The 24,461-nt window shown below is 40.0% G+C and overlaps 1 protein-coding gene across 1 annotated transcript; it reads right to left on the bottom strand.

Annotated features, from left to right (window-relative positions):
* Positions 1–4,160: 4,160 nt before the first annotated feature.
* Positions 4,161–14,465, bottom strand: C8H4orf17 (chromosome 8 C4orf17 homolog). Its single transcript, XM_063310734.1, has 7 exons — positions 14,318–14,465; positions 12,909–13,088; positions 12,272–12,339; positions 11,353–11,490; positions 7,987–8,068; positions 6,223–6,376; positions 4,161–4,563 (listed from the first exon to the last, which is right to left on the bottom strand). Exons 1-7 carry the CDS (start codon positions 14,463–14,465, stop codon positions 4,377–4,379), a joined length of 957 nt encoding a protein of 318 aa, XP_063166804.1. The 3' UTR covers positions 4,161–4,376.
* Positions 14,466–24,461: the final 9,996 nt, after the last annotated feature.

Consider the following 24,461-nt stretch of genomic DNA (forward strand, 5'->3'; position numbering starts at 1 on the left):
TGTTTTGGTGCTCCAGGGAGCTGGCAAAATAAGGCATTTTCCTATTTTCTCCTTTCAAGTATCAAGTATTCTGTGCTTCCCTGTTTTGAGTTTGCCTTTATTAGTGGTACCATTAATGATGATCTGTCATTTTGATTTAAAAATAACATAGAAACACTTTCAATCTCTATTTTTGTGAATAATTATTTGCCTTTTTAGGAAACAATTTTATCATGAATTTCTCCATAATACTGTGAAAGTTTGCTGTCCTTTGTACAAACCAATCTCCAGTGACATTTTTAGTAGCTCCCTAGAGTAAGTTGTATAAATACATGCCTAGGAACATTTAGTTGCTGTCTGAGCACTTTTAGGAACTGTCTGACATTGATATATGACTGTTTAAACTGGCCTATTTGACTCCTCAGTAGACCGAGACATACAGGATCCTGAAGACTGCAGACTCAGCTGTTAATGTCTGGGGAAAGTTTGCAGAAGGACCATAACACTTTATTATAGTACAGTGAAATGTAACCACTGCACTAGAATAGACTTGTGTAGCTCTCATTTCTATGTTACAGCTTGTTTTGGTTCTGCTACTTTTGGTGGACAACTAAAGTAAGCAAAGGAGCAGGTGTGCATGCATACTGGGTGGAAGGGGAACTGGAGGACACAGGCATAAGTTTTCTTCATGCAACCTTAGGCTAGAGTTAATAAATTACTGTGCATTAGTTGGGAACATTCAGGACAGGGCTGAGAACTTTGACATCAACTGGGAGGCAGAATTTTTTCAACTGTGTGATGTTTGAGAGGTTTCTTACATGCACAGCCTATTTCAAATCACCCCACAGCATCTTGGTGGAATTTAGATCCAGGCTTGACTTAGCCATTCCAGAACATTACATTTCTTTTTCAGCCATTCCTTGGTGGATTTACTGGAATGTTTAGGATATTGTCATGTTGCAAGGTCCACTTTTGGTTGAGCTTCAGTCTTCTGACATGGTCCCATATTATACTCAAGACCCTCTGGTTCAATGAAGAATTCATAGTGGATTCTATGACAGTGGGCTGCCCAGGCTCTGATGCAGCAAAGCAGCCTCAAACCATAACATTTCTACCACTATGCTTTACAGTTAGTATCACATTCTTGGGAAATGCTGTTTTTGGTTTTGGCCAAATATATTATTGATTATCCTGTCATTATTTTTATAAATAATTCAAGGTGGCGAACATATCAAATATTCCCTCCTCCTATTTTCCCCACAACAACAACCCTGTGAGGTGAGTTGGGCTGAGAGAGTGACTGGCCCAAAGTCACCCAGCCAGCTTTCGTGTCTAAGGTGGGACTAGAACTCACAGACTCCTGGTTTCTAACCCAGCACCTAAACCACTATGTCTTCATGTACTGTGGCCAAATAACTATCTTTGCTTTGTGGCACACCTCCCACATAGATCTAATTTGTGCAGCTTCTTTCTAATACTAGACACATGCATTTTGGCATCAGGAGTAATGAGAGTTACCCGTAGGTTGCACGACGAAATTGTGGGGTTCTTATAGACTTCTTTCAGTATCTTGTGTTCTGCTACCAGGCTGAACTTGCTGGGACAGCCTGCCCTGGGCAAGTTGGCAGTTGCTTGAGATCTTCTTCATTTGTAGATGATCTTCCAGACAGTGGAATGATCGGTGTCCAATTGTTTGGCAATCTTTTAAAATCCCTTTCCAGACTCATAAGCATCTATAACCTTTCTGAAGGGCTCGAGAGAGCACTTTCAATCCAGCCATGGTGGTACCACACACTTCAGCAACAAAGAGCAAACCAAACTAAATGTCTGGTTTAAATAAGACAGATTCTTCCCAGATCCTCTCTCAGCAATGTTCTAACCATTTCCACCTCATCTGGTGTACTGTCACAGGTTCCTTTGATACCCAAGGGTTATTTACTCAGACTCACCAAAATGTTCCCAAATGAGACACTGAACAGGTAAACCTTTTTGTTCACCCCTTTTATGTTGGGGGGTTCTTTTACTTATAAAACCACTAGTTACAGTATAAAAGTGCTTTTGTTCTACCTAGGTGACCAACTAATACAATATTTCTTCCCAACTAATCTATATTTCTATCACTATTACTACTCTAAACTATGTCCATTCCAACTAATGCGTGTAGATCGCTAAGCTATTCTCTTACTAACACTACCAACAATTCTACTGCTATCTTTAGAACCCAGTTCTCCTTTAAGTAGTGGACAAAGTCTCACTTGCTCCTTCTCTACCTTTGCTACCAGCCTTGACTGCTGCTCTCTTGCCTTCTGCTTCTCCCACACCACCACCACCTGTTCCAAACCCAGGGCTTTTAACCATCTCCCTGCCCTCCTTACGCTGAGGTGTGTTAGACTTAAAGGGGAAGGAAAACACTTAAAGGGTGCCTACAATTTCATGACCGTCCTGCCACATGTACCTAATTCTAATTTTAGGTATTTGAGGTAGTGATAAATGTTGGGGTGTATTTACTTTTCCCACATGTGAAATTTGCATTTATGTTTATTTAAATTACACAATGGATTGCAACATGTAAATGGTGCGGGATGTTATATCATCTTTATCAGTATTGTTGAAATGAAGATCAAATATCTGTTTAAAAACATTTCAATGGGGGGTACTTATTTTTTCCTATGACTGTACACACAAACACACATTCTGCATCACTGCCAAGCAGACTACATGGATGAGTCCATGAAGACAATGAGTCAAGATCAATCTGAAGATTTTATTATTAAATGCATGAAGCTTACTTTGGATTCCATTGCACTGATACTCTTCACACACAAATAAGGATACACAGTGATGCTCTGTGGGATATAAGGAGCTCTAGCCAGAACGTGAAACTAACAAATACTCTCCCTGTGTTATGCTTATGCAGAAACTATAATCCATTTGAGTATGATGCTTCTGCAGTGTTGATTTGGATTTCTCAACAAACATATATACAATTTGATTTAGTAAGGAGCTTTGTTAAAATTCTCCTTTCTGCCCAAAAATGGCACTACTGCTTTCATTCTCTCTCATAAGCTACATTTGGTCTAAAGATGTGCACAGTATGCATCAGAATTCTATGTATCATTAAATGGTCATTCTTAATTTACCATCTGTGAAATAATGCCTGTGAAAACAGACATGTAAGTACCTATTAGCAAATGCTCATTTTAAAGAACTGTTTCATTAATTGATTATGTGTTGGTGTTAAGTTGGTACCACATAGATAGATTTTCTCCAGTATGAGTTTCATTAATGTACTGTATATATGATACTTAAAGTCACTGTAGCAAGCACTTTTGTTATCCAGAGGAAGAAAGCAGAATGTATTCCCATTCATTTGGAGTTGTCATTGAGTTAACATAACTGAAATCAGCAAACAGATGGGTTATCCTAGAACTGCCAATAGACATAGAGCCCTTAATGATTTCTGCCCAATAAACCATTTTGATGTGAACTGACTTAATATAAGTACACTGATATACTACTGAAGAATTGTGCAGTGGCCATTTTAAGAAATAGTAATCTGAAATAAGATTAAAGAAGTTATCCTACTTTTTAAAAATACAATGATAGCCACATCAGGCATAAGAAAAAAAATCCCGAATCCATTTTAAAGCAACATTTAAGATGATAGTATACATGATTTCAGGTCTTTCAGAGCTCTTAAGATAAAGGTAGAAAAGCCCCATCCAGCTCCTCCAGAAAAAAAGTAGGAATTTTAGGCATGTCTGCATATTGTTCCAGTTTTGGATTGTAACAATATGCTGCTATAGGCATATTGAAACCTATCACTTATGAAGGTAGCTTCAGGCAGCACCAATATTCTTCAAAGGATTGTTGGAAAGGAGAAATGACTAAGCATGCAATTGCTGAATTTCCATTGTTGAAACTATGAAATTAAACAGTTAAACAACACTATCTCCATCTTTAAATGAAGCAAACAGTTTCTTTGGTAAGTACAAAACAAAATAATTCATTTTTAAATGAACAAAACAGAAGATAATTTAAGATGTTAAAGTGTTGACAATCTTTCCCAGAGTTTATCCTCAATGCAAAATGCATTCAGAATGCTAAAAGTTACAAAGAAGTAAATTACTTCATTATTTGTATTCTGAAATAATGAAAATGTCAGTTATGTCTTCTACAAATATCAAACACAAGTCATGAGCTCTTATAAAGAAGAATAAAATACCTTTATTTAGCATTTTTATTATTGGTTCACTGTATTAATGTTCAAGATTTGGGCTTAGGTCTGGATGTAACTGTCAGAGACTTAGAACATGTTATCCACCAAGAAAATGTCATGCTGGTTTTCAGAGACTCTCAGGAACAAAACAGGTTGGAAGAATAGTCTTTCCTCCTAATTAAGACTGAGTCCTTTTAGAGAGAGCCTTGCGGTATAACAAATGGGTGCTGGTTTGGGTTGATAAAGGAGACTGGGGGTTACTTGATGGCTTTGCAGGGCTGCTGGGAAGATCCTGTAATGGTACATTCTCATTTATTTTCTCTGTCTTTGCAAGTAAATTACTTCTTTCCGTTTCTGAAAGAAATGTTCAGAACCAAAACTCTAGTTTACTTTAAGAACTGGAATTTTCTTGTCTACACATCTAATGAAAAAGCTGCCTTAATTAAGCAATTATGCAGACACTAAGCAGCAGCCTGATACTGTTTTCCTTGCTATTTTTAATTTAAAATATTTATGAGCTAATATTTTAGGGCCGAAATGTATACCTACCAGGTCTTGATCCTTTATTGGCTAGCAATCCTTGGCTTGAAGTCCTAAATGGAAGTAAGATCGTTTAACCATTCTGTACAAATCTAACATTAAATTTAGTGTGACTTTAATAAGAAAAGGATCCCAGGAAAAGAACTAATATAAATATGTAGGTAGGCAGGAAGTTGAATAGAAGGATCCATAATCCTTTAGTGTGTAAAACCTTCTGGTAGCAATCCTCTATTGAATAATCACTGATGAGAGGTTGTGTCATGAGTACTGATGGTGAGCAGGAGGGGGGCCCTAACCAGGGGGAAAAACGTAAAGTTCAAAACCTCTAAAATATGCATGTTTTTTTCCCCCTGGATAGGGGCCTCCTCCTGCTCACCATCAGTACTCATGACAGATTGTGCCCTTCCCACTTGTCTCCATGATAATTTGCTGTTTGATTTCAGAAATTAGCTTTATCAGCAGACTAGATTTTAGTGTCTTCTAACCCATTTCACCATGCCTACAGAAAATTCCCCAGACAGTGTTCCCTACTGATATAAATAACATGCACCTTCTCATTGAAGCGTATTGCCAAATTAATAATACTGCAATGCTGTATTTAAAAAACACAGAGAAGCCACAATTGGTTGAAAGCAGTTGTATCTACATAGGGGTGACAATATCTGCATGATGGGTGTTCCCGTGCACTATAAGTTATATATCTCTCATCCTGAAAAATAGATGATGTGCTGAAGTTAAATATTAAGTACATACTAAATAAAAATACCACACTACTAATGGGATATTATCTCCATTTCCATGGGCATTCCAGCTCCAGCTGCTTTTGTCATGACAAAAATGACAAAGCAGCATCACGTTGCAGGCTCTGCCCCTTTGGGACATCCATATGACATCATGATACATTATCAAAAGAGGCAGAATTTGCAGTCCAGCAATGTGGCATCATACACATGATGATCATGCACATTTGGAAAAAGCACGGTGCATTTTCTTTTTGTTTGTGTGTGCACACTTCTTGGAGAATGCATCATGAGTTTATCTATGGCAGGTCAAGCTGTAAGTTTGCAGTATTACCACTGAAGGTGTCAAAATTACTTGCCTTGAAATATTATCAACCCAAATCAACCCATTGTAGGACGAAGTCCTCTTCACTGAAGGTTATGGGCCATAATCTATCACATTCATCCAGTACAGATTGGTAGATAGATGGTTTTTAACTTCCCAGTCTAGGGCTGAGAGAGAGTGACTGGCCCAAAGTCACCCGGACAGCTTCCGTGCCTAAGGGAATATTAGGACCTGGACCTTCCCATTCCATTGACTCTCACACTTCCTTAAATAATTTTGTTAAAGTCAGGCTGCTCCCCTTGAGATGATGAGCAATTAAATTATACATGCAGGAGCCCTAAGAAGCTTCAGATAAACAGGTGACAGCACGTACTTCCATGATGCAAACTCCATTACTTGTGTACTTTTTGTGAGTTTACCTGGCCCGGTAGCATTCAGTAGGTGTTCCTTTCTGAGCCCTCAGCAAAGCCTGAATGTTTGGAGCTTCACTTTCAATCTGTGGTGTTTGCTTATAATTCAACAGATCTCGGCTGGTCATATCTGAGCGTATGAAATTGGATACAAACTCCTTCTCTAAAATGCAAAGAATATAGGGGCAGTTTAAAAGGTACGTTTTGCAACTCACCTTTTGGCTCTGTGGTGAGCATTTGCTCATGTATAAGTGTCACTCAGTGTGGTATGCTTTGTGACTGAGAGTGTGGGTACATGCAGAAAGTTGATTAAGAGACAGAGCCAATGTGGCAAACTCTGTTTCCCTCACCCTGTAGCTGAAGGATGCTTCCTTCATCCTCTTTCAAAATTAGAGAGTATTCCACACATGTGTAACCTAGAGGATTTTCCTAGAAACAATGTTTAAGGCTCATCCTGTATCTGCACATCATTGTGCTTCAATATGCAGCTTGTCTACCACATCAGATCTAGTCCTATATCTAGCTGAGATGACTTAAAAGGATGCAAGAGTGAGAGTCTTCTTTCTTCCTGAATGAAATAAAATATTTTCAAGATTATTTCCATATAGTTATTTTTTCCATAAAACTTTTAAAAATGAGTCCAAACTTTATTAACAAGAGTATCCGCAGGAGGAATAAAAAGGTCAAGATGTCAGTCACACAGTCGTAGCCATCATCTTGATTTTTTCATCCTCTTGTGGATGCCACAGTTTATTAACATAACATAACAACATCACATCATCACATCACATCACATCACATCACATCACAAAGTCTTTTGGAGTGGGCAGACATAATAAATGTTAATAATAATAATAATAATAATAATAATAATAATATATGACAAATATTACCTGCTACGTTTTATATTCAACTGAATTTAGGAAAAACTTCCTCACATTAAGAGCAGTTCAACAATGCAACAAATTATTAATGGAGTTGGCAAGCTTACTTCATTGGATGTGTTCAAGCAGGGGTTAAACAACCATCTTCTGGGGATGGTTTATTTTCAGTTCCTGCCCTGAGCATGGAGTTGAACTCAGTGACCCAAATGGCCCATTCCAATTTTTTGATTCTATCCTATGTTTAAAAACCACAATGGCCGGCTTCACAAATCACATATTTTTTATTTTTTTTAATGTGCAAATACAAATTCTCCCTACTTAGGCAATCCTTAGAGTGTGCAGAAAAAGCTTTTTTCTAGTTTTGGGGTGGTCTTGTTTTGCTTCTGGACTAATAGGCACTCGACTGGGTTTTCCTACTAGAGGGAATGATGTACTGATCAGAAGTTGCTTATGACATTTTGTATAAATTCTGAGGTATAATAGGGTTGAGCATGCTTTGAAAGTGATTCAGAAGCACTTCAGTCTCCATGTGAATACAGCACCTCTTGGCTATTCATTAATATAACCCACCATTTTTCAAACTTCTGGGTAAGTCTGAGAAAAAAAGATAGGGCTATCTTAACAGTCACATTAACTTTAATGAGCCAGATCCTTAAAGCAGCAGCAGCATGTTTAAGTTCATGTAAAAGCCTGAAAACTGATGTGTTGCTTTAAGGAATAGCAAAACATTCCAAAGAAGCTCTTCCAAGTTATTTTCCAAGTGTATTGTGCACAGATCTAATATCAGAGTTACTTTTTTAAAAACATAATGTGGTTTGTTGATAATTGACACAATAAACAAAACAAAAAACATTCTGATTGTGTGCAACTATAACATGTGTTCTCTTACCTTTCACACTTGCTTTTGATATCCACTTTCGGATATCTGCAACAGTATCTGCCTGTAAAATGTCACAGAGTTTTTCTAGGACCTAGAAAAAGAACATCAAGATGGTCATGTTAGGCAGTAGTTTTGACTGTCTTATTGTACAAATCTATTTACCTTTTTGATGTTCCAGGTCAAGTTAGAACTATGATGTTTTTAAAAATCAGACACTATTGCCAAAAAGATATCAATATTTTTCTTTTTAGAATTCTATTGATTTCATCTCTGACTGGGTTTATACTGAGCCAAACATCAGTACAAATTATTTATTTATTTTATTTATTCTTCAAATTTCTATCACTGCCCATCTCTCCGGAAAAGGGGACTCTGGGCGGTTTACAATAAAATATATAAGCGCTGGGTGTAAAATGGAAAATATATTACTTAACGTTCATAATGTATAACACATAACATCATGGTTGCAGACTTCAGTTTTCTAAGATTCCAGATATCTAAGCTGGTAGAAAAAGGCAGGTATTTTGATGAATGGCATAACAGTAAAAATACAATGTATTTTCACATAGAACTTTACCCAAACTTTGATGTTGTCCCACAGAATAGGGAGTACAATCCCTGTGACTTTGACAAAGACAGTACAACATTTTCATGCACCTGGGCAAAATTGCAAAAGGCAGTTTCCAGTGGATTCTGAATTTAAGAAAAATCATGTGGAGACTGATGGAAAGAATAGGGCTACAGTATCCAGGCTGCAAAAATCTAGCCAACCTTTTTTTTTTTTTTTGGCGCCTCCAAGTCAGTGTTGACTCCTGGTGACTGCTTGAACAAGCCCTTGCAGAAGTGGTTTGCCCTTGCCTCCTTCCTAGGGCTGAGAAAGAGTAACTGGCCCAAGGTCACCCAGATGGCTTTGTACTTAAATCAGGATTAGGTCTCATGGTCTCCCAGTTTCTAGCCTGGTGAAATCTTTATTCTTTATTGCCATTTAATGATCATCCTGATATTTGTTGCCCAAATATCATAGCCTAAGAAAAAAAAGGTCCACCACTATTGGTTTCTTAGGTGCCATTAACTAAGTAAGGCAATATTAATACAGGTGGTCCTCATTTAACGACCACTTGTTCAGCGACCATTCAAACTTGTGACAGCACTGAATTAGTGGTACTTACAACTGGTCCTTGAAGTTCCAGCCATTGCAGTGCCCCAGTAGTCACATGATCATGATCTGGGTGCTTGGTAACTGGCCTGTATTTCCGACCATCACAGTGTCCCACAGTCACATGATTGCTATTTGCAACTTTCCCTGCCAGCTTCCCACAAGCAAAATCGATGGGAAAGCCAGCAGGAAGTCATAAGTTGTGTTCATGTGACCCACAGTGATTTCGTTACCAACAGTAACCAGGGACTGCCAGAACTGCCAATGCTAAATGGTGTGGTCACGTGACATTGTGGTTTATGACCACATCAATTAGTGATGGAAACAGTGCCTTCTCGGATTCTATTGCAGCCTTCCCCAGGGTGGGTATCCTCCACTCATGTGGAGTTAAATTCTTCCAGCATGACCACTGGTGAGTTTTGGAAGTTTAAGTCTATGTATGTGGAGGATACCATGGTTGGGGACAGATGTCCTAGGACATTTATGGGTTATAAAGACGTTTTAAGCATTTATCTGCATTCAGTTCCCAATAATTTGCAGATGATACCCAATTATATATCTCAACCCTGGCTGATTTAAGTGATGCTGTGACTACCCTCTCTCAGTGCCTGGAGACTGTAGGGATCTAGATGGGAAACAACTGGCTTCAGCTGAACCCTGGTAAGATGGAGTGGCTGTGGGTTGGGGGCTCCTCTATATCTCGGAATTTACCATCTTAAGTTCTAGATGGGGTTGCACTGCCCCAGACAGACCCGGTACAGAATCTGGGGGTTCTCCTGGACTCACGACTCCTGCTCAAAGAGCAAGTGGCAGTCATGGCCAGGAGGGCCTTTGCACAGCTTTGTGTTGTGCACCAATTACACCCCTTCCTGGATTGGGAAGCCCTCTGGTCGGTCACTCATGCCCCAGTCATCTCCCTTATAGACTATTGCAATGCCTGTACATGGGGCTACACTTGCAGAGTATCTGGAAGCTACAGCTGGTTCAAAATGTGGCCACGCGAGCAGTCTGGGGTGCCTCAAGAATGGCACACATAACACCTCTGCTGCGGGAGCTGCATTGGGTGCCAGTTTGCTTCCGGGTCCAATCAAGGTGTTGGTCATCACCTCTAAAGCCCTACATGGCATGGGGCCAGGTTACTTGAGGGGCTGTCTCACCCCCATTGCATCGACCCTTCCCACCTGCTCAGGCAGAGAGGGCGTGTTATGGACCCCATCCATGAGAGACTGTCGATAGGCAGAGCCCAGGAAGAGAGCCTTCTCTGCCCTGGCCCCCGACCTATGGAACTTTCTTCCCCCAGAGGTAAGGCAGCCCCCCTCTTTCCTGGCCCTTCAGAAAGGAGTGAAGACCTGGCTCTGCCATCTCACGTGGGGCGTGAGGAGGGGTAATCAATCTTGGGAGTGGTTAGCGCCTTGATGAGACTCCCATGAATTAAATGAATTTAACTTAAGAACTTTTTAACATCTCTATCATGGATTTTATATTTACATTTTTATTTAAGAATATTGTTTTTATTGTGTTTTAATCTTTATTCCAGTTTTATTGTAAACTGCCCAGAGTTGCTCTTGGAGTGAGATGGGCAGTGACAAAATTTGAAATATAAATAAATAAATTCATCTACCACCTGCATTTTTTACTGATAGTTCCATTAGACAATGCAAACAATTCAAAGGACAATAAGACTACTGCAGAACTTCCTGGAATGTTAAGAGGGAAGTTACCGTGCATTCTACTGTTTCACTGAAATATTCCTTTAATCTGTCTTCTAAGCATTGTTCCTCTGTGGCCAACATGAAATCAAATTCATAACCCATTGGGCTGTGCAGTGCTTTAGATTCAAAGGGGAAAAGATGCTTAGGCCATGTACGGGCAAGCAGGTAGCACCTGTCAGCAACTCCTTAAAGCAAATGCATCATCTCTATGGGGCAAAGTGTGCAATGCTGGGGAAAAAATGCAGCTTGTTCAAGAAGCTGTCAACAGGTGCTATCTGAGCACTTCCTTTTATTGGGCATCATCTTCACAGCAGTGTAAATGAATGAGGTAGTTTCAAACTGCAAGTATAATCCCAAGTTTATTTAGAAGTAAGCTTCAGTTATTGCAATTCAAGTACTACTGATTGAGTAAAATGCCAGCCTGGAAGTACTTAAATGTTTCCTTCTTATCTTAACATAAGATACTCATGTAATATATAGAAGAACTGCTTACTGATCATATCTTACTTTTATTTCCTGATCCAGATAGTGTGGGGTATAATTAATATTTCCCCTGATGTCTGGTTTATGAAGAGGGAAAAGATGGAGGTCCTGAGCAGTCCTACTTTGTGGACGGTCTCCTAAGTATTTTCTCAGAGGGTCATCCTGATGATAAAGTATCATACAAAGAGAGGCAGCAAATATAGATGAGAACAAAATGCATCTTTCCAAATTTGCTATGCTTCTGTTGTGGTGTGGTGTGATATGGGAAAGGGGTACATCTGAGGAGGTGAAGGGAGATCTTTGTAGGGCTCAAGCCATCAGCCAAGTTGGGGAAGAACTAACTGTGTGACCCTTTTCTTCCACCCTGAGGAGACGTGGCTTCAGCTCCTGATCTATCTGACAGGTTTGTCTTGGAGACAAAAGAATTATCTTTATGCCTCTTGGTGAAAATGGGGGTATACCTGCATATAGCTAAATGTCAGATCCAGTCTCCTAATCACACCAGTTGCTAGAGAAATCTATAGGTAAACCCCCATTTCTACAATTAAGTGTGTGTGTGTGTGTGTTTGTGCGCATGCATGCGTGCACCTTTGAATCAATATTTTTCAGGAGTAGTTTGCCATTGCCTCCTTCTTAGGGCTGAGAGAGAGGGACTGGCCCAAGGTCACCCAGCTAGTTTTGTGCCTAAGGTGGAACTGGAACTCACGGTCTCCCGGTTTCTAGCCTGATTCCTTAACCAGTACACCAAATTGGCTCTCCCACAGATACTACATCCATGTAAATCAGAAGAAATCATCTCTTTCCCCAGTCATTTCTTCAGAATAGAAGCATTGCTGAAATTTGGCTATTTGGGTGGCATGATTGTAAGATGGTGACGACTGTATGCAATCAAAACAAGAAGTCCTGACTGGTTTAATTATAATGACGGTAGAGGACTCCTTACCCTTTTCTTTAAGAGAGGAGTATTTTCTGCTCGCTTCGTTAGCTCTGCAAATTCATTTCCAGTAAGATCTGGAATATAATGAAGATTTTTAAAATGTTAAAGTTGAAATTAAGAAGGATGAGCAGCTAATAAAACTTCTATTGAAAAATTCAATAATGTGTAGTGTTTTTATTAGTTGGGAATGGGGAAATAGATACCCAAATTCAAATGTGCAATATTGTAGTGATAGCAATATATACATGCTAGTGAATACACCTTTTTGCAAACCATTCATAGTCCTCTACTATAATTCACCACAACAAAAAATTGTTCATCAACCTTGAGAAACACAAAGTAAATTGTAGTAGGCTGGTCCAGTTTTTAAACAGCATCTCAGGTTGGCCTTTTAGTTGCTTCTCTGTCTCATTTATCTTTTGGATCTCTAGTTATAAACCACCCAGGGATGGCAGAGACTTCACTTAGACTAGGCTTCGTCTTAGTGCTCTTCAGCCATTCATTTCTACTGAAAGCATGGAAAAAAATAATATAGATGTGAAAGGCTAAGATGTCATTTGATGTCTCAAAGGGAAAACTCAGATTGTAACTTTGAAGGAAGGATTCAAGCCTCAGTGGCTTTGCAGTCTTGCATATTACTTACGTGGAACATTTGCCTTGATTTGCCCTGGTATCAGGCTTGGTAGAGCATTGCTGGGGAAAGTCTTATCTGCTGCAGTTCCAACATGCCCGTAAGGCTGACTGTGTTCTGAGCCTGGGGTGATGAAATGTCTTTCATTGTATGCTCGGTCTCGTACAACACAGATAGGTGCATCATTTAATCCTGGGCAAGAAAATGTGCATTTAATATTTTCTCAGGTGCGTAATTTTGTTTGGCATAATGGGCAGGCAATCTTTTGGGGCCACTGAGTATATTAGGAACTTTAAGAATATGTTGTGGTTGCTTTCACCAAAGAAAAGGCCTTAGTGGTCATGATGCAAACAGTAAATTACCAGAATGCAAACCAGGGAGGTTGCCCCCTGCAACCCCTTCCCGCCTGTGCCAAGATCTTTTTTACTATTCTAACTTGACTATCTTCTCTTTTTTCTGGATGTGCTACAGCAAAACAAGGCAACAGAGCTATAGTCCATTTTCATTTTCTTAGAATGCTTCTGAGAGATATAGGAGGCCAGAGGTATCAGTGAAGGCAATTTTTGAAAGTTGCATTTTGCTTTGCAAAACTATAATTAAAGACTACTTTTAATTCAAATTGTTTTTTAAAATTTAAGTTAAGTGGGGTAGGAAGTCTGCCTCGTATAAACACATTGGGAATAAAGGTATTGAATCTTGGTCTTATATAGGCAAGTACCCATGACTATGCAGCACACAGAAATGGTTCATATCTAAATGTTATTTACATGGCTGTACAGTCATATAATTTTGCTAAATGGATAAATGAACCAGCACAGATTAATCATCCCAGAGGAATACTCACTATATTAAATGCTGTTGTTCCAGATGCAGCCTTGCCCAAGCATATTTGAACTAACTCCGCTGAGGAGCTTCACATTTGAGTTGACTTCAGTCAGTATGAAAACTCTAAGATCAATCATGTAATGCTTCAGCATCCAACATACTTATCTGAACCAACATTATCCATTTATGAATTTCACAAAATCTCACAAAAGGAGAAAGCTTCAGTTTAGTGAACTCTAGTTTGCCAAAATACCCATTTATTAATTCATTAACTGGCTGGTGGTGATTTACTGCATCAAACAACTTAATTTATATTCCAGGGTTTCATAGTTAGTTATTGCTAGTGAACCTGAGATGCCAAATATCTCTCAGTTGATCAATCTAAGCCATATTATATAAACCTACACATCATGATTTGTAAATCATAGCTTATGGTTTGGAGTGAAGAGTGATCCCAATCAGTTAGTAAAGAAACCATGGTTGAAACAAAGCACAGTTTAATACAATATGTGAACTCAGCCAATGTTTCTATTCAGAAAACCATAAGTGAGAACAGAAATTAGCCATATGGGCTTTTGGGAGGGAGGGAGCTTTACCTTTAATGTGACATACTGTTTTGGGATGTGGGGAGTGTCTACAAACAAAGTAAGTTCTTGTCCCTTGTATGGGGTCACTTGACTTCTGCCTTGTAGTTCCTTTGTAGTTCAGTTGAGGCTCAGGCTGAGATCGGAAATTGATATTCATCTTAAAGCTTTGCTTTTTTCCATGCAGTTATTCCTGGGGCAAAGATTGGTTGCAGCATCTCCTGGAGAGAGCTCTAATGCTGGAAATAGAGGGGAACAACGATTCATACACATCAAACAAACACTCATACACATCAAGGTATCATAGTATTATGGGATGGAGGTTGATCAAACTGTCTTCCAGGATAGCTTCCAATTCTGTAACCTTGAATAACTGTGGGTCTAGTTGGTACTGTCCTAGGATGAACACACCTGATAGCTGAGAAATGAGAGCTAAGCTGGCCCTAGGAGGGCATGAACAGAGAGGACTTACTTTTCCTTCATCCAAGTCTGTTTCTTACATGTGTTACCATAGACTATTATACATGACAAATATAGAGCAGATTAGTATGGAATATTCACTCTATACAGAACACACACAGACCCCATTGCACCTGTGGGTTTGATACTATCTCCCATCACAGGACCATTACTAAATTGGGGTTTTTGTGGTTAACAGGAAGTCTTCCTGTGTACATTTGAAAATAAATCTTATCCTACAGAAATGGTGTTAGTCTCATTCCAAGAGAATAAGCTCAACACTGTGTAAGTCTATATAAGTTGGAGTCTATACAACTATTCACCTTCCTGAAATGGAATGAACATATATATGCCATAATATTTGTAATGCTGCAGATATTTGATTCATAACCTTGGCAAGGATTTAATTAACAATAAAACTCTGCAGTACTATATATATAGGAAATTGGCCAAATATGCTATTTTACGACTATTTTAGGACTTGGGGCTAAAGAAAAGGAGCTCCATTTACACACAAGGCTATGCTTAACTATGTCTAATTGTTTTCCCTTTTAAAAAAAAAATGAGATTATTGTTTTAACCTTGGACATTGTGCTTTACATTGTGGAATTGTTGCTGTTTTAATTTTGTATGCCTCCCAGAGTCACCGCTGTGAGATGGGTGGCTATATATATATATATAAAGGCACTGATCCTACCACCACCCCAGCATAGCTCCTGCCAACTGCTCAGGCCCCACACAATCTTTGCAAAAAGGTAGCCTGCCAAATATTATTCCTATGACCTGGAACTTGGGCACATGAGTAATTCTTCCTGTTTTGGTTCCAGCTTCTCCCCTTCTCTGGACATATCCCCACTGCATAGATCCATAGTCAGCAGGAGAAATGGCAGTCCATGTAGGGCTACCAAAACTAGATGTGTACAACTGCTAAATTCTGGCTTAACCATTGCACTAAAGGGCTGAAACCTATGAAACCTTCCATCACAGGAGCACAGTAGCTAACCCAGATTCACAGCTGCCAATAAATAAGGAAAAAGTATCTGGGCTTTATAAAACCCAAGCCATGAAACAAAATGTTCAAGTACTATTCTGTCCTATCATTTTCTGGAAAACAAGCTTGCTACCACCTTTTAGTAGCAGTTAACTGATGGAGTTACATCCATAATTGGCAGTTTGTGAGATGCTTTAATCATAAGAGATAACTACAAAATATTTATCTGCTGAGGAGGTTCCCTAATTAATTTTCAACCCATTTGTCCTTCATTAATTTTGAATCCAATCCCTTCCTAGGGAAGACTGGTTATAGGAAACAATGGAGAAATGCAGAATTAAAATGTAGGAGAAGCATATCAGGTTCAATTCAAGAACACTGAACCTGTTCATCCCTTGTGCTTATAGATGCTATTGGCTGCTTTATTGCTACCTAGAAATGGATATAGCTATGAAGTAAGCAAGCTACAGCTTACGACCTCACAATCTGAAGAGACCTCTCAATATTTCAGGTTTTTTTTCATTTGTTACAGTGTCATTATAATATTCATTAATTGATTAAGATATGCTTTAGGTCTGCATGCATTCCAGGAATGCCCTTTTCCACCCCATCCCTGGTTTGTCATGGATCTTGGTGGCATTCTTCCCAAATTCAATTATTATGCAACCTTTTGCTCTGTTAGCACTTGCCAAACAGAGCCTCTACATCTTCCCATAATTGAGGGAACCACCATGTCTAAATCATCCCTGTGGCCATCCTCACTCTACTTAAAGGTCAAGGCAAAACAATACTGGAAATCAGGAGTACTTACCAAATTATACAATATAAACAAAATATCTCTAATATATCTAGTGGAGTGCAGTGAAGAGGTCTTCCTTATTCTACTGCTGCTTGCACTTTTTCAGTTGAGACAAATGATTTGCTTTTCTGATTTTGAACTATTTTTCTCTGAATAGGCAAAGCAATTCTTGCAATACATTTAGCCCTTGTCTCAGGCAATTTGATAAGCTTTTCAACCTATATTTTGCTTTCTTTGTTCTTCGCTTTCCTGAACAGCTAAGAAAAAAGCAAATAAAAACTCAGCAGCTTTGGACTGGAACCCAAGAATCTTTTTCCTCCAGCATTCTGTGTACATCACTTCTTTTATGACATCTTCCCACCATATACAGATGTAAGTAAGCCCATGGTTTCTTGTACACTGTACTGTAAACAGAGAATTCTGTGAAATTCATGGCTTACTACTGGAAGCATAATTATTTATACAAATATTTAGCTTCACTTAATAAAACAGATGCTAAAAATAAAGCAGATAAAAGCCATTCCTAAATAAGGAGTGAAGTTGGTGATAGGATGACCATCAAATGTAATCTCTCACTCATTAAAACAGCCCCACATTTTTCAGCCCCACTTCTCTGTGAACCTGGAAAGGAGATGTTGCTGCTTTAAGGAAACCACTCCTTAAAGTTAATGTGACTTTTAAAGCAGCAGCATCTTTTGGTGAGCTATTTTAATGAACAGCAAATTGCTGGTGAGCTCATGCAAGATTCAAACATTTTTTAAGTCATTTTCAAAGTATACACAGTCTGACCCATTTTTTGGATTCATGTAATATACTTAATCTTAAACAAACTGAACTTACTGGAGCTATTCAACAAGCTACACCACTCAACAGAGGTTAAAACTAAGTAAGGTTAGCTTGTAGTGTGAACACAGCCATTGTATTACACTAAGGCAGGGGTCATCAATCTTTTACAGCCCAATATCCTGGCCAAAATCCTACCAGATTACAAAATTTCATCCAACCTTGCACAGAATGCTAAAATCATATGTGAGATACAATGTAAGAACTAGCAAAACCCTATGAGATCTTCTAAGAGAAGGCTAACAACTTGTGACTTTATGGTGTGAGATCATTGAAATCTTGCAAGAATCTTTGAACTGAACTGAATTGAAAGAGATTGCCAAAATGAAATTTGTGATCTTACAAAATTTTAAGGAATTATTTCATGTCATTTTATTTGGGACAGTAGGAGTGTCTCTTGAGGGTCTGAATCCTGACTGAAAAGGGTCTTGATAATCCACTTCCTCTAGGAACCTCTGGAGTTGGTTCCTCACCACCTTCTCAACAAACTAAAAAAGGAAGAAAGTTGAAGACCAAACAAAAGTGATCAAATATGGTTGGGTTCGGAAATGGCTTCAATACAGGGTGTATTGCTTTCAAAGGAGGTAGCCTTAAGCCCCTCCCTCAAGAAGCATAAACAACCTCCTGTATCCAGCTATTCATTCCTTGCTAGTTGCCCAAAGGAGCCAGACAGGATATGAGTCAAGATCTCAGGTCACAGAGTTCAGACTACAGAGAGCACAGAGTTCAGACATCAGTTGGGCAGAGACACTGCCCAACTGATGTCCAACCCAGAGCAGATATGCGCAGCCTGCAAATTCATCTGGCATGCCTGCAGGTACTTTATACTACCCATCTTTCTCTAAAAAGATCTGAGTAACTCTGAACTAGGCCATCAGGGAGGAATCTGCAGACAATATAAGCACAAGAAAAACTGATGCTTCCTCACCGTATTGATACTACATACGTAAGCTCAAATATGAGCTCTTACCAATGCTCATCACTTCTAGTTTTCCACTACCATTGTTCTAGGTGTCTTTTCCATTAATTCAATTCTGTTGGTAGATAAACAACCAGCTGTCCAGGGCTGGGGAGGCAGGAAGAAATCCATCTTTGAACTTTGTTTTCTTCATCACGTTTGTCCATTAGTTGATAAGAGAATTTCCAGAAGATGTCACAAGTCTCTTCTTGCATCATCTAAAATTCAAAGAAATGTTCATTTAACATCTCTTTGTGGGGATAAAGAAAATTCCATTGTCTGGTGTAGGAAATCCATGGGCAACACTGTAAGCGAGTGTGCCACTAGATGGTGCAATTTCATTTTCTGCAAATATTCCATAGATGACCTGTTCACCATTCTTGTGATTCAGTGGTAGTGCTGTTTTCATAGAACGCTGCAGTTCCTGCCAATTCTCTGCAGTTTTTCTTTTCCCTGCAAAGACTTATTTAGTCCAGTCTGCTGCAGGAGGGTACATTAGTGGCATGTCTGTTGCATATTTCAATAGAATCTCAATCTCACAGCAAAGCCCACATATGCAAAACTTGCCCATAGATTCCCTTTTATCTACCCAACAAGTTTATTTTTCAACCAATATTGTGTCAAACAAACGAACAAATCCACTTTTCATATTCTACACTCAAAGCACTTATTATTACAAGATTGTATTGCCACAATATTCTATGTCCTTCATGAAATATCCCAATATACTGCCATGGATAAGACAGCTTCTAATTGGGCAATAACCATGTATCCAACATGGACCATGCCCAGATCAGGTTATTCCAGCATGCACACTGGTGACACTGGATATATTTCAGGATAAGGTGTGTTGTTGGGTGGTTTATCTCTTAACAATGGTACCTAAGTTTTGGCTGGCAGAAGCTTTTGAAAATCACACACACCTCCTTTCAAAGACCACATGCACTTCTTGCCTAGCAAAATAGAAGATTTTGGTTCCTTGACTTTTGAATGCAAAATTTTAAGCTGTAAAGGAAGGCTATCAAATATTACATAGAGAATTTGAAAATTCAGTAGTTCCATTTTTTATTTTGTCCTAGCCCACCCGCACCAATTTCATTATATGGTTTTGGGGCTGATCCCATTCATTTGCCCTATTCTTGGGTGAGAATTTGATATGTGCCACACTGAAATGGATGGTTCCTGAATAGCAAAAGAGTTTGGTGTATTGTACACCATCCATTGTCTTCTAGGCAGCAATTACACAAGGAAGTATGTACTGTTCACAAAATATAGCAATAATTTCTACTTAAAATACATAATTCATAGATAGGTCTTGTTCCCAGATTATGCTTAACCATGTCAGCTCATGTCTGTTGACTGGTGGTTGGTTCTGGTAGCTTATTCAAACTAACCTATCAGGGGCATAATGAGTCCCTATTCACTTTTTCCAGGCTCATGAGCCTTTGTGTTAGGACAATATTGGCAAGGCTTTGTTGCATCACTTGCCTTTTCCCATTGATCAGGCAGGCTGAAGAGGGTTCGCTTTGCCACTGCAGTGAATCAATGCTACCTAGCTGTGGCAATGAGTTCTTTCATACAGAAATTGCTTTTTCATTGCTATTCTCTCCAGCAATTTTCTTGGAGGACCAGGGGGACAAAATCAGGCAGTGACTGAGTTTGGACATTCCCACAATATGGTTGTGGCTACCTAAGCACTCCTCTAGACAACCACTAACTGCAGTTCAGCGATGTTTCAGCAAATGGACATAGAGGACATGAATGGTTAATGTTGCCTCTCGCCCACCCTGTCCCAAGGAGGCAGCCTCTACTCATCTTTTTTTGCTCTGCTTTCTTGCCATGCGGCTTGACTGTGGCTCCTTGTACACAGGAAAGTTTAGGGATGGAGACCTGCCCTGCTTCTGTTGGCCCCAAGGATGCTGCGTGCATGCCTCCCTGATCACTGGTCACTGATCTTCAGGGCCATTCACCTTTTGGCAGGGAAGAATCCAGGCAAGCGGCCATCTCTTTCACTTCTTGTCAACCCTGCCAGACCTGGCCAAAGATTCCCTGACAGTGACCAGGGCTTGGAAGAATGATAAGAGAAGTGTGTTTGTGTCATGAGGAGAAGAGACTGCTTAATCACCAGTTTGCTAATGCCACAAAGAGGTTCTTTGGCTTCACAGAGCTGTCAGGGGAAGGGATGATCTGTAGCTGCTATTCCCCCATGGTATCTTTGCCCCCCGGCCCTGGCAGGCCAGGTACAGCAGGACCTGACCTGCAAGCTGCATGGGCACATTTTTCAAGATATGTTAACCGCCCATCCACTACCATGTGCTCAAGATCTTAATACACTGGAGCAGGGGTGGGGGCGGGGGGGAGTATGACAACTTTGCTGAGTGGGTGCTGGTTGAAGATCATTTTCCACCTTCCTTTCCATGGAGGAAGGGTAGCGAGGAAAGAGGCTCTTCAGGTGGTGCCTTCTGTGGTAAAAGGAGTGAACAGCCACTTCTCCTCAGGGGAGGAAAAGAGGAACCAGGTCTTTTCTCTCCATGGTTGAAGAAATGGGGGAGAACAGCTTCTCTTGTGCCAGTTCTCCAAGGCCATAATGTGACCACTCTGTGGGATCGGAGAACTGACAGTGAGGGACTGGTGAGTCTTCTGATGCAGCTACTGGCATCAAAGGAGGGTTCCCCATCCTAATTCTGTCCCCCCCCCCCCCGGCTCTTTTCTGTTTCATTGACAAGGCAGAATAGGGGGTGGAAGAGTAATCAGCACATCCTAAAACCAGCATACTTTTCTACTGGCTCCTGTACTGGATAGTACAGTAGTTGCGTGTTGTTGTGCAAAGAACTGATTCAGCTTAATCCAATGCAACAGTGGATTTACCTTGGGCTAAATCTAAGCCATGATAATCAGTTTGGTGTAGTGGTTAAGGCACCAGGCTAGAAACCGGGAGACTGTGAGTTCTAGTCCCGCCTTAGGCACAAAGCCAGGTGGGTGACCTTGGGCCAGTCGCTCTCTCTCAGCCCTAGGAAGGAGGCAATGGCAAACTACTTCTGAAAAATCTTGCCAAGAAAACTGCAGGGACTTGTCCAGGGAGTCTCCGAGAATCAGACATGATTGAATGGATAAAAATCTAACCCACTAGATTAGACTGAATGAGCTGGCTGTGTCAATTGCCCTCTTCTTGGTATTTCTTCAGTACCCTGCACCCCCAACTGATCTAATAAATCATGTTGTAACTGGTCAGAACAGGAATCTTTTTTTTTATGTCCTCTTTCTGCTTGCCCTTTACATTTCATTATAGAAATACAGATATTTTCCTTGGGTAAGCATTATGCAAGCTACCAAGTGTCTGTGTCAATATTGTAGGCTGTTGCAAGTTATGAAGCCATCGACAAAAGGGAAAAACAAATAGATATTATTGTACGAGCCAATCAAGAGAAAAATGGCTATTGCTAAGTTTTGGGGAATATAGCTGAAGATATGGAAGCAGCATTTGCCTGTAGTTCTATGGAGTAGAGCGCAAAGGAGAAGAGATATTCTGTTTACAAGCTGATTTACTGCATAATATACTGGCTAATAATTAGCTACCATTTCTTGAAGTGATATACTGGGGTCAACATCTCAGATAAAGGAAAGGAAAGGGAATGTAAGGATATTCACCAAATAGAAGTCTTTCAGATGTATTAGGATGAAGGATAAGAAATCAACCACTTTCAGTTTTCCTCACTTCCTCATTTTTGAATTCATTTGTTAGATTCATCCTATATATATATATATATATATATATATATATATATATATATATATCTGTGTGTCTGTGTGTGTACATACAGAAACCCAATTTTATCTATATTTCCCAAAGTTTGCAACTTTGTCTAATGGTCACAATTTTTGCAAACAGATGCCTGCCTGCCTGCCTGCCTGCCTGCCTGCCTGCCTGCCTGCCTGCCTGCCTGCCTGCCTGCCTGCCTTCTTTCTGGACTTAAACTACCCACAACCAAAAGATTTTCAGCAGTTTACAATCCATCCATAAAAGAACACAATAAAATACCCATGTTATAAATCAACAAACAAAAAGATCTAAATAACCCTCAACATGCATACATTCAGCCAATAACCGATAAGATCAATTCACACCCCAAAGACTTGTTGAAATAGCTCAATGTTTAATTTCGAGAAAGCCAAAAGCGTGGGAGCGGATGGAATTTCCAGGGAGATGCTCCTTCAGAAGGCAGGTCTACCAGGTGAAGAGCAACACTTACCCTCCTCTAACCCCCTCACTGCACAAAAGGGGAGAACTAGAAGCAGGGTCTCCCAGACACGTGGCTTGAGCTGGTCAACACTGGTGGGGGAATATGGTCCTGCATTTGTATATGCAATTTTTATGAATGTACACATTTTTTTTCAGACTCTCCTTCAACAAAACTATCTTTTTTAAAGTGAGTGATTTGTGTTTGGGTATTTCAAAAAAATGTTTCTGATTTGGTGCTTCCTGGGTTTGCATTCAAAATGAATTAAATGACATTGTCTCCAGATGTAGTTAGGACAGCAAATGCTAGATTACTCCAATTAGAGGTCTGCAAAGTCCAAGAATTGTAATCCCAATGTATGTGGAGTAGGACTCTGCTTTGGATTTGATTCCCCAAAAGTATTCTGGAGCATGTGGAGGTATGAATGTAGCTCATCTTTAAAGCAACTGTCTTTTTCTGGGATTGCACAACAGCTAGACAACTCTAATCTGAAGAGCACCATATTAAACAAGCTGTTATAGAATATAGTGGACAACTCAATACATTTTAAGGCATGAAGTGAGCCAGCAGCCAATGCCAGTCCAAATGTAAATATAGATTTTGGAGTAAATAAGCAAAATGTGAATAATCTTTACAAAAGTCTAGTGCAATAGATGATACTGCCATTGGGCACATGGCTGGCAAAGCCCCATCACTGAGGGAGATGTTTCAGGTTTAATCATTTATTTGGTTATGTTTTGACATTATTTATTCAAGCCCATGAAGTTATGAAATGTCTGAGAGACTACAGCTAAATGAGGCAATATTAACATGACACTGAGAATAACACTGATGGGGTACTCACTTTTTCAGCCAGTGCCTCTTTACTAGAGGATTAAGGGGGCATTTCAATTTAAATCAGGGGTTTCTGACTTGACCTTTCCCCCCTAATATGGGCTCTTTCATGTGTTCAGTCAGATTCACTCCAACAGCACTCTAGGCATCTCTTCTATCCTGTCATCTCCCAGAGCTGCTCAGAAAACCATGTAATACCTGCCACTCCCCCCAGGTGATCAACGACCCAAGAGGCCACAGAGGAGCAATCTGATCCAAGACTTTTGACACTCACTCATTCCAGGCAAAGGCCTCAGTTAAATTGCCCATCAGATCTGCAGGGGGGGAAAAAAAGCTCCCTCTGAAACCTATTGAAGTCCGTTAGTCACATGAGACAGATAATAGATCCAACCTCCCTGCAGGCAGGGGTGGCAGCACCAACAAGCCAAAAGGCAACCAGCGAGTGACCATGGCAAAGGACTGATGGAGATATCCTCAATCTTCTTGCCCCCCAAGAAAAACTAAATCTAATATGTGACCACCCGTGTGTATCGGGGGTCTCAATGATCTTGGATAGGTCCATGGTGGCCATGAACTCCTGAGCTCATCCAGACTTTGCATCACGTGAGGGCAACTTAATGTCTCCAAGAACAGTTAATCATAAGACTCCACTGCCAACCCAGAAATAGAGTCAAGCAGCTCAGGCAAGGATGTTGCTTCAAAGCAGGGAGGCTGGTACAATAGCAAGAACCCCAACTGCTCAACCACAGTATCTCCATCTGGTTATCCCAGGCACACTACTTTAAAGCTCTTAGGGCTTCCCAGATAACAACTGCTACCCTCACCCACTCCCCACCCTGGGTTCATGGTGATGTGGTGGATTTTGACAGTGCTGCTGGTTCTCAGGAAGGAGGGATCACATTCCAAGGAGGTGGAGGAGATAAGAGGAGGCACAGTCCAGGAGGCAATGGTGGGAGAATGAAGGGGTTCAGGATAGCCCCGCCCTAGACTCTCCCAGGTTATTTCCCCTTAGGTTAGGTAGAGTAGCTTTAGTC

This window comes from Candoia aspera, chromosome 8 (genome assembly GCF_035149785.1).
Source record: "Candoia aspera isolate rCanAsp1 chromosome 8, rCanAsp1.hap2, whole genome shotgun sequence".
Lineage (NCBI taxonomy): Eukaryota > Metazoa > Chordata > Lepidosauria > Squamata > Boidae > Candoia > Candoia aspera.

What these genes read in the sequence shown, in the direction of transcription:
- C8H4orf17 (XM_063310734.1), bottom strand. Translation starts at nt 14,465, where the DNA reads ATGAATATCAATTTCCGATCTCAGCCTGAGCCTCAACTGAACTACAAA. An exon ending in ATCAAAAGCAAGTGTGAAAG is followed by an intron (nt 6,377 to 7,986) that starts GTAAGAGAACAC and finishes TTTGCATTTTAG; the next exon opens with AGAAGGAGTTTGTATCCAAT. An exon ending in ACTGAATGCTACCGGGCCAG is followed by an intron (nt 4,564 to 6,222) that starts GTAAACTCACAA and finishes TTGGTTCTGAAC; the next exon opens with ATTTCTTTCAGAAACGGAAA.